This window comes from Symphalangus syndactylus, chromosome 14, assembly GCF_028878055.3.
Source record: "Symphalangus syndactylus isolate Jambi chromosome 14, NHGRI_mSymSyn1-v2.1_pri, whole genome shotgun sequence".
In the NCBI taxonomy this organism is placed as follows: domain Eukaryota; kingdom Metazoa; phylum Chordata; class Mammalia; order Primates; family Hylobatidae; genus Symphalangus; species Symphalangus syndactylus.
The window spans coordinates 43080930-43092110 of record NC_072436.2 but is presented as its reverse complement, the minus strand read 5'-3'; the positions used below and the strand labels follow the sequence as shown (position 1 = coordinate 43092110).

General features: G+C 38.9%; 1 protein-coding gene across 12 annotated transcripts in view; it reads left to right on the top strand.

Annotated features, from left to right (window-relative positions):
• The window catches only part of LIMS1 (LIM zinc finger domain containing 1), a 156254-nt gene extending 147844 nt beyond the window's left edge, over positions 1-8410 (top strand). For 5 of the 12 annotated variants that reach the window (XM_055243849.2, XM_063616659.1, XM_055243846.2 and 2 more), the window contains 2 exons: positions 1878-1953; positions 5054-8410. In XM_055243849.2, coding sequence (XP_055099824.1) covers positions 1878-1953; positions 5054-5168 — 191 coding nt within the window. In that variant the 3' untranslated portion in view covers positions 5169-8410. Of the gene's footprint in view, positions 1-1877; positions 1954-2152; positions 2531-5053 lie in introns of those variants that run through there. The other 7 variants (XM_063616657.1, XM_063616656.1, XM_063616655.1 and 4 more) reach the window with 3 other exon arrangements.
• Positions 8411-11181: the final 2771 nt, after the last annotated feature.

The following is an 11181-nucleotide window of genomic DNA, read 5'->3' as shown; positions in this document are numbered from 1 at the left end:
TTTTTGAAAATTATTTACCTAGTTCATATTTCCTTGTTGGGCCAACAGCAGTAGGGACAGAAACAGCAAGTCACCTAAACAACATGATGCATGGACAGTTACCACATGTGCCCAGGCCAAGGGGGCACAGTTGCTGGTGTAAGACATGGCACACATCATTTATATCTTCACAGGATACTTAAGGACGGGGGAAGATTAAAGTCAGCCCTCTGTATCCAGGGGCTGGATCCAAACATCCATGGATTCAACCAACTATGGATCAAAAATATTTAGAGAAAAATAGCAATATAACAATACAAATAGTACAGTATAATGACTATTTACATATTATTTACATTGTACTAGGCATTATAATTAACCTAGAGATGATCTAAAGTATACGAGACAGGACCAGGCGCAGTGGCTCACGCCTGTAATCCCAACACTTTGGGAGGCTGAGGCGGGCAGATCACCTGAGGTCAAGAGTTCAAGACCAGTCTGGCCAACATGGTGAAACCCCATCTCTACTAAAAATACAAAAAATTAGCTGGGTGTGGTGGTGCATGCCTATAATCCCAGCTACTCGGGAGGCTGAAGCAGGAGAATCACTTGAACCCAGGAGGCAGAGGTTGCTGTGAGCCAAGATCACACCACTGCACTCCAGCCTGGGCGACAAGAGCAAAACTTCGTCTCAAAAAAAAAAAAAAAATGTATACAAGACAATGTACATAGGTTATATGCATTTTATACAGGGACTTGAGCATCTGAGATTTTGGTATCCTCACAGCATCCTAGAAGCAGTATCCTGCACATATTGAGCAACAACTGTATACATAAAGGTTGAGGGCCGGGTGTGGTGGCTTACACCTGTAATCCCAGCACTGAAGGAGGCCGAGACAGGAGAATTTATTGAGGCCAGGAGTTCGATACCAGCCTGGGCAACATAGCAAGACCTCCATCTCTACAAAATAAAAATAAAAAATTAGCCAGATGTGCTGGCACACATCTATGGTCCTAGCTACATAGGACAATGAGATGAGAAGATTGCTTGAGCCCAGGAGTTTGGGCTGTGATCACACCACTGCAATACAGCCTGGACAACAGAGTGAGACCCTGTCTGAAAAACAAAAGAAGCTCTCAAGAAAGAGGTTCGTGGCTGGGCATGGTGGCTCATGCCTATAATCTCAGCATTTTGGGAGACCGAGGCAGGCAGATTGCTTGAGCCCAGGAGTTCAAGACCGGCCTGGGAAACATAGCAAGACCGTGTCTCTACAAAAAATATAAAAATTAGCCAGATACAGGCCAGGCGCAGTGGCTCACGCCTGTAATCCCAGCACTTTGGGAGGCCAAGACGGGCGGATCACAAGGTCAAGAAATCGAGACCATCTTGGCCAACATGGTGAAATCCTGTCTCTACTAAAAATACAAAAATTAGCTGGGCATGGTGGCACGCGCCTATAGTCCCAGCTACTCGGGAAAATGAGGCAGGAGAATCGCTTGAACCCAGGAGGCAGAGGTTGCAGTGAGCCGTGATTGTGCCACTGCACTCCAGCCTAGAGCGAGACTCCATCTCAAAAAAAAAAAAAAAAAAAAAAAATTAGCCAGGTGTAGTGGCGTGCACCCGTAGTCCCAGCTACTCAGGAGGCTGAGGTGGGAGGATCACTTGAGCCTGGGAGGTTGGGGCTACAGTGAGCCAAGATTGTGCCACTGTACTCCAGCCTGGGCTACAGAGCAAGACCCTGTCTCATTTAAAAAAAAAAAAAAAAAAGGTTCTTGAGAACCTCCACCAAGTGCCACAGACACAGTCGTAGTTCTGTTTTAGAGTTGAAATTCTAAGCTGCCCTGCTCCCCATACTGATGTATTTCCATGTGACCAGATGTCTTTCCTCTTTCTCCAGTGGTCTCTGCTCTTAATAAGGCCTGGTGTGTGAACTGCTTTGCCTGTTCTACCTGCAACACTAAATTAACACTGAAGTAAGTCTACGGTTTTGTCCAGTGTGAATCCTAAGACTGAAAACTTTGGGGGGACACTTAAAAAAAAATCCTAGAATTTAGAAAAACAGAATTATTTTATTTCTTATTTCCTCTTTCTGTTCAGGCCTTCTGAAAGTAAAGGTTCTTCCTTTAATTGTTCCCTGTTCTTTCTTCTATTCCTTCTTTGTCCTACTCAAAGGGATAAGTTTGTTGAAATTGACCTAAAGCCAGTCTGCAAACACTGTTATGAGAAAATGCCAGAAGAATTTAAGAGGCGACTTGCCAAACGGGAGAGAGAAGCAAAGGATAAGGACAAGCAGAAAAAGAAAAAGCCAGTCTGTTTGTAAACTTTTCTATCCCTGTGTCATCATTTTCACTACTTTCTCCTTTGGTTAGTCCTTTGGGATATGTTTTTGTTCTGTTTCTGTCTTTTGCTTTCTTCCCACCCTGCAACTTTTGGGCATGTATTTGTAGTCATCAGAGATTGAAATACAAGTATTTGTCCTATGTAGAATTGGTCCTTTTGCATAACTGCTAAAATTACAAAAATTAAATGAATACACTCCATACTTAATACAATTTTGTGGTCATGTATTTCACTTACTCTGTAGACTCATTCACCTCATTTTTTAAACACCATATGGTATACATTTCTTTCATTTTTTTTAATGGATTTAAAGGGAAGAATTCTAATCTCTTAATAGACCCTGGAAAACGTTTTAAAGGATTTTTGTCTGATAACTGTAGCTTTTAAAATCCTGGTTTTTGGTTTCCTTGCCACAATCATTTCATTGATAAATTGTAAGTGTTGTTTGATATTTTTAAAAATGCATATATTCTAAGTAATGTATTAAATTATTTCAGCATGGCCAGGCATGGTGGCTCACGCCTATAATCCCAGCACTTTAGGAAGCCAGAGCAGAAGGATTGCCTGAGCCCAGGATTTTGAGACCAGCCTGGACAACATGCCTAGACCCCATCTGTCAAAAAAAAAAAAAAAATTAGCCAGGCGTGGTGGCCCATACGTATAGTCCCAGCTACTCAGGAGGCTGAGGCTGCTGCAGTGAGCCATGACTGCCACTGCACTCCAGCTTGAGCGACAGAGTGAGACTCTGTCTCAAAAAAAAAAAAAATCTTTCAGCATGTTTCATCTCTAAGCAAAGTCCATCTGATTTATGTAAGACATCTTCTGTGATGTTTGAATATGCATTCATACAATACCCGTATGCTACTGTTTATGAATTCATTTCCTCAATGTCTTCAAACTCTTTTTTTATTCCTGATTTTTATGAGAAGTATTTCAATCTTTGAAATTCTCTTGAATTACTAGCATGATTGTTCCAGTTTTCCCTCATAGTTACCATTGTGTTTGGAGCTCTAAAAATATTTTGTTTCAGTTTACATGTTTCCCTCTATAAAGAGGAATTAAATGTAAATGTAAGATTAAAACAATGAGGCCAGGCATGGTGGCTCACACCTGTGATCCCAGCACTTTGAGATGCTGAGGCAGCAGATCACTTGAGATCAGCCTGGGCAACATGGTGAAACCCCATCTCTACTAAAAATACAAAAAAATTAGCCAGGCATGGTGGCGGGTACCTGTAATCCCAGCTATTTGTGAGGCTGAGACAGGAGAATCGCTTGAACCTGAGAGGCGGAGGTTGCGGTGAGCCGACAATATCGTGCTACTGCATTCCACCCTGGGTGACAGAGTGAGACTCCGTCTCAAAAAATAAAAAAGATTAAAACAGTGGAAAGCTTGCTAAGGTAGTCTGTCTGAAAACAGGAATACTTTTCTTTCTTTTATCAAAAAAATGGCAGTTTTAATAGCTTTTGCTCTAAGATGACCTTGGGAGAAAAGCTGTAAAATAATTCCCAGTGTGGTGTTTTAAAATAGAAGATTTTTCATTTTAAATATGTGTTTAGGAATTTCCTTTGTTATTAACATTGTCCTTTAAAATGATCTTGAAGCAAAGTCTAGTTTAATATAATGTTTAAATGCAGTAAAAATATCAGCAGATTTTATAATTTTTGTCATAGATAGCAATATACCACTAGATTTATTTCACAAATGCTACCTGAATATAATTTCACAGACAATGAACAAGTTACCAAGTTCTATATTTACTCAATTCAAAATTAAACACTCTGGATTTCAACAGTAATAAGCTCCTGTAATTACCTGTTGGAAATGCATTACAGATGGTCAGGAGGCTATCTGAAAAGTTGTCTTCTCCAGGACCGTTTTAAAAATAAATTGATAATGTGTATTGCTCTAGCTTTTCAAAAGAATAGTTGAATTCTTCAAATAGCTACCGCTTATAATACAACCACAGGTGATCTGGTTACATTTATGTTAAGAGTGATTAAAAACTTTCTTCCAACCTTTCTGTCAGAAAACCAAAATAACCCCTTATAATTTAAAATTAATTAAACCTTATGGCTACCTAATTTAAAGTACTAAGTAAGATCACGTTGCCTCCAATAAATAAATCATTCACATTATAAAAATACGATTCTTTCCTTTAGATAAATTTATCTTTAAGGTATTCTAAAATGTGATTACCATCCTAGGCAATACAGCAGGACTCTGTCTCTACAAAAAAAAAATTTTAAGTTAGTCAGGTATAGTAGTATGCACCTGTGTCCCAGCTATTCAGGAGGCTGAGGTGGGAGGATGGCTTGAGTCCAGGAGTCAGAGGCTGCAGCGAGCTGTGATCACCACTGCACTCCAGCCTGGGTGACAGTCGAGGCTCTGTTTCCAAAAAAAAAAAAAAAAAGTGATTGTACTTAAGTAAATTATATTTACATTAGATTTCCTGTTTACTTAGTACTGAATAAAATGTAATCTACAGTCTATGTTGCACAGATGGATGTATAGAACCAATTTATAAGGACATTTTTTTCAAATGATACTGAATTTTTATATATATATCACAATAAGAATTGAGGTTAGAATTATGGTTTTTTACTAACATGAATATAATATCATCACCTAGTTGCCTTCGTTTAGTTCAGTACAATTACTTCACATTATTTATATATCTTTGTTGAATATGTTTCCACTAATTTCTTTTTTTTTTATAATTATTATCTTTAGGAATAAGTTTGTGGAGTTTGACATGAAGCCAGTCTGTAAGAAGTGCTATGAGAAATTTCCACTGGAGCTGAAGAAAAGACTTAAGAAACTAGCTGAGACCTTAGGAAGGAAATAAGTTCCTTTATTTTTTCTTTTCTATGCAAGATAAGAGATTACCAACATTATTTGTCTTGATCTACCCATTTTTAAAGCTATATCTCAAAGCAGTTGAGAGAGAAGACCTATATGAATGGTTTTATGTAATTTTTTAATTAAAAAAGAAAAATTCATACAATCGTGTTTAAAACACAGATGAAGTCAGTATTTGCCTTTGTTAACCCTTATCCATTTGTTGACATGTAGACTGTTTACAAAAAAAAAAAACATGATTAAATGTTAAATTTTAATTAAGGCCCCCAAAAATTAAATATAACTTTTTAAAATGAAAGGAGTCACCTTTTACATGACTCAGATGAAAAAAACAGTATAAACATTAATTTACTTTGTATTCAAAAGAAAATTCCAATTGCTGTTGGGGAAGGACACAGAAAAATAACCACCCAAGAAAAACAAAAACAAGAAAAACAAATCTTATACAATCTTAGTATATTTATCAAACTAGTAGCTATAAAGTGAATATGCACATTACTAAGACAAAAAACAAGTATAATTCAGAACTACTTGATTTTTTTTTTAGTTAAATGCAATAATTATTATGCTTAGTTTTATAACCTGCTCTTCTTGTGAATTCTTCCTTCAAATGATTACTTAACACAATAGTAATAGCTAGCTAGTGGGATGTCTTTTAAATTTTTGTGCAAAAAAAATTATACCAGGTATTTGAAAATATACTTTACAATATTGGAAAATGAAGTATTTTTAATGTATTACAGCAATTATGTTTCTAAGCTTAATGTTAAGCATGTAGTCTTAGGACATGAAATTAAATTGTATGTAGCTTGGAATGTATTGCTTCAGAAAACAATGTGTATGTCGGTCATATTGCCTTTATAACCATGCTAATATCTATGCTTTATACATACTCAAACTTGCCTTGACTTAAAAAAATACATACTACATACTTAAATCAGGAATTCTAGCCATCTCACAGAATACCAACTAAAACTAAGTGCATTGAGATCTGAGATTGGTAAACCCAGATTCATTTACCAGAGCTGTAATTAAGTTTTTTAAAACTCTATTCTCCTCTTTTTGGGGAAATCCATTGAAGTTAATTTCTGTTACCTTATTAGAAGAAAATGATGTTGATATGTGTTTCAGATTTTCCATTTCAAATCTTATAATTAATTGGATTTATTTACTATAAGTAGGAGGTATAAATGACACTCTTAAATTGGAAGGAGGGGTGTTTTAGTGTCTGTTTTAGGTCAAAATTAGTGGTTCTATTTTTATCAAAAGTTTTATCCTGAAGTTTCAGGACCACTCTTCCTTAATAAACTTGTTAATGGAAAGCGAGCTTTATGAACATTTAAAAATGTTGCTGCTGCTTTGTTACTTAAAAAGAAAGTTGCCAAGAGAGACTTCTTAGGGAAAATATTTGTTTTTTTCCAAAAATTGCTGAAATATTGTTTTGCCATTTTTAAAAAGTCTCAGGTTATTACCACTCTGCCCTTAAATATTTGTATGCCTGCATTTTTAAAAATTCTGTGCATGTACTTTATGGAGTACATTCTATTTTTGTTTTCAGATACCCTACAACCAATTTTTTTTTAGTAATCTTTTAGAATTAAAATTATCATAAATGATTGAAAATAATCATCACATAGTTTAAGATTGTATGTGTTCAGTAGTTTAAAACAATCTTTGCATTTGACAGTAAGAATCAAAGTCCCTTCAGTGTGCCTTTGTCAGCTAATACGTGACCAGCAATGACAACCTTGGGAGTATTTATTAAATGTTATACTATGAATATAGGCAACATAGGACAAGGTTTGCAGTATAGAGTCTTGATGCTAAATTCTCATATACCTCTACACGAGAAATATGGAGGAGAAAAACAAGCATTTACATATATTCTTCATCACTTTGAAGATGCATGGCCTGAACTCGACTGCTTGTGTTTGTTTACATATCAGGCATAGCCAGGCATCTCCCGTAGCCAGAGGTTCCATTGCTGTCTTTACTCAGTCCTCTTTCAAAATACGAATTAGTGGCCAGGCACGGTGGCTCACACCTGTAATCCCAGCACTTTGGGAGGTCGAGGCAGGTGGATCACAAGGTCAGGAGATCAAGACCATCCTGGCTAACATTGAAACCCCATCTCTACTACAAAAAAATTAGCCGGCCGTGGTGGCGGGCACCTGTAGTCCCAGCTACTCGGGAGGCTGAGGCAGGAGAATGGCGGGAACCCGGGAGGCAGAGCTTGCAGTGAGCCAAGATCACGCCACTGCACTCCAGCCTGGGCAACAGAGCAAGACTCTGTCTCAAAAAAAAAAATAAAAGATAAATTATGAATGAGTATTTTCTAGAAATCCAACTTGCTAAGCCTGTAATACTTAAGGGTAGTTTATCTAGATACAGTACTTTCTTCCCTGATAAATAGTATCATTGGAGCCCTTAGGTATAGGAGAAGAGGAAGAAGTTTAAAAAGTGTTAAGTGGGCTGGGCGTGGTGGCTTACGCCTGTAATCCCATCACTTTGGGAGGCCGAGGGGGGCAGATCACGAGGTCAGGAGATCGAGACTATCCTGGCTAACATGGTGAAACCCCGTCTCTACTAAAAATACGAAAAAACATTAGCCAGGCATGGTGGTGGGCACCTGTAGTCCCAGCTACTTGGGAGGCTGAGGCAGGAGAATGGCTTGAACCCAGGAGGTGGAGCTTGCAGCGAGCCGAGATCGCGCCACTGCACTCCAGCCTGGGCGACAGCAAGAGTCCTCTCAAAAAAAAAAAAAAAAAAAAAAGTGTAAGTGGATTAAAAGAGAAACTTAGTCTAGTTCATAATATTTTTAATAGGGCTTTCCCTGGCTGCTGGAAAACTTAGGCCAGTAAGCATCTCTTTGTTTAAAGTCCTACAAGACAATTTGAAATAATTCATTGTTCATGCCAAAATTCTAAGTACTGTTTTTCTTAGCAAGTGTAATATAATCGGGAAAAATGGGTACAAGTAAAACATTCTTTGGATCATACTCAAAGCCTTATTAGCACTGCACCTGAATAATAGGTCATTTTGCCTCACTCATTTGCCAAAGTAGCCATTTCTAAGTTAAGAAGTTTTTAGGTAGGCTCATAGCCTTGTATTTCATTTTAGATTGTAAGCTCAATGGCAGGGATACTATGTCGGTAATTATGTTTTCATATAGCAACCATCACAGTATATTCTTGGTGCTTAATAAATGTTTATAATTGTTAACAATAACCTGTTATATATTGTTTAATTTGAATGATATATATATGAAATACATATGAAAATTTAAGTATTCATGTATAATAGAAACAAGTAAATGAGCAAAATGACCTGGTTACTATAGATAAGCCAAATTTTGAACCATCTAGAACAATGGTGTAGTCTTCCCTCTATTGAATGTAAGTGCTGGGTTTTTATTATTAAGAAAGGAGATACAGGCCAGGCACAGTGGCTCACAGCTGTAATCCCAGCACTTTGGGAGGCCGAGGCCAGTGGATCACTTGAGATCAGGAGTTTGAGACCAGCCTGGTCAACACAGTGAAACCTCATCTCTACTAAAAATACAAAAATTAGTAGGGTGTGGTGGTGTGCACCTATAGTCCCAGCTACTTGGGAGGCTGAGGCAGTAGAATCACTTGAATCCAGGAGGCAGAGGTTGCAGTGAGCTGAGATTGTGCCATCACACTCCAGCCTAGGTGACAGAGTAAGAAAGACTCCATCTCAAAAAGAAAAAAAAAGGAAATGTACAGCTTAATAAAAAATTCAGCAAGCCCTGAGTCACTGTGTGCAGTGTGTTGGGAAGACACCCACTACCAGGACATTCCTCTTCCAGTGCTTGGTCCGCCCGGCTCTGCATCCACCTTAAATGTAGAGAATCCTGGGGGCTCTGTCTGAGTCTTGCATTCCATTTCCTTCCCTGTGGAGGGGAGACAGGTCATTATATCTCCCTGTGGGAAGTGTTGAATGGGGTGAACAGAGTATGCTAGACCACAGTGGCAGGAGCCCAGGGAGGGGAGGAGAGGGGAGGCTTCCTAGAGGAGCTGGATCTTGAGAGATGAACAGAAGTTGGCCAGGCAGGGAAGGAGGATAGGGAGTGGGCATCCCAGGCCACGGCAGAAGGACTACTTGAGCCCAGGAGTTCCAAGACAAGCCTGGGCAACATAGCAAGACCCCAGTTCTACAGAAAATTATAAAACTAGGCAGGTGTGGTGGTGAGACCCCATCTCTATAAAAAATCAAAAAGTGAGGCATGGTGGCACACGCCTGTGGCGCCCAGCTACTCTGGAGGCTGAGGATGGCTTGAGCCCAGGTCAAGGCTGCAGTGAGCTATGATCACACCACTGCACTCCAGCCTGGGTGACAGCGAGACCCTGTCTGAAAAAAAAATTAAACTTAAAAAAATCTACTTGGGAAATACTTACAATAGTAAAAGCAGGATCTGAAATACTATACATGATCATAAATATGTGCAAAATGGCCTTTTTAAAAGAGGGAGGGAATATATCAAAATGTTATGGAAATGGATTTTAAATTTTTTGTTTGGAGTTTTTTTTTTTTTTTTTTTGTAGAGAAAGGGGACTCTTCAGATGGTGTTTTCAGCTTGCCAAAATAAATTCCACAATAATAGGAAGTGGTAACTTTATTTTTTGAACGTGCTCTGTCAAATCAATTAAATGCATATGCTACAATATTGTTTTCATAATTTTTTGGCAAAATCTTCCCCATAGATGGAGCAATGCTGAGCTTTAGCTGCTTTTAAGCAGCTCCTGTCTTAATTATCACAAATTCTAACTTAGTAGAGTTAAAAGTAAAGCCTTCACTCTGATGAGCCAGTCACCCTGCCTGGTAAAATTTTAGATCTCAGAAGCCATTTACCCTTGCAATAAAAATTAGTGACATTCTGGCCAGGCGTGATGGCTCACACCTGTAATCCCAGCACTGTGGGAGGCCGAGGCAGGCAGATCACCTGAGGTCGGGAGTTCGAGACTAGCCTGACCAATATGGAGAAACCCTATTTCTACTAAAAATACAAAATTAGCCGGGCATCGTGGCACATGCCTGTAATCCCAGCTACTTGGGAGGTTGAGTCAGGAGAATCGCTTGAACCCGGGAGGCAGAGGTTGCAGAGAGCCGAGATCGCACCATTGCACTCCAGCCTGGGCAACAAGAGTGAAACTGTCTCAAAAAAATAAAGAAAAAAAAAATTAGTGACCATCATTAAGTAGAGAATCTTTTACTTGACCCTGTAGAAGGGCATCAAAAATTCTAATATTGGCCAGGGCACAGTGGCTCATGCCAGCAACTCAGGAGGCTGAGGTGGGAGGATCACTTGAGCTCAGGAGTTCAAGGCTGCAGTGAGCTATGACCACGCCACTGCACTCCAGCCTAGGTGACAGAGTGATCTAAAACAGACAAAAAGTCTAATATGACAGCAAAATTAGAAAGTAAAGCAGGAAACCCCCATGTTTTAGAGGTGAGGAGAAACTGCCCTGTTCTCTTTGTAAAATATTGAGATGTCTCTTTGGAGATGTAAAGGCGCAGGTTGGGATCCAGTAGTAAGCTCACTTGTGCTGTCCAGTGTCCACTGGGAGCTCCAGACATGGGGAGGGTTGTGGGTCAGGGACCGCTGAACTCATGATCATGAAGTCTCTACTGGGTAAGGCCTTCAGGTTCGGACAGTCACAGTACAGTATTTGGAGCACACTTGGAGTAAGTTCACTACTAGAAATAACAGTTTCATTTCTATGGTCCAAGAAGATCTTAATCCCAAAGATTAATTAGAGACAAGCATCATGGAAAGAACAGCTTATAAGGATATTCCTTTTCCACATATGTTTAGCATCATGTCAGACAACATAAGAGAGATTATATTGGGTCAGTGATATAAATACTTTGAAGATTATTCATATACTTCAATGATTCCACAGCCCCCCACACCAAACCCCACATTTAATCAAGAGGTATTGTTCTTGAACACGAGTCTCTATTTCCAAGACTTTTAC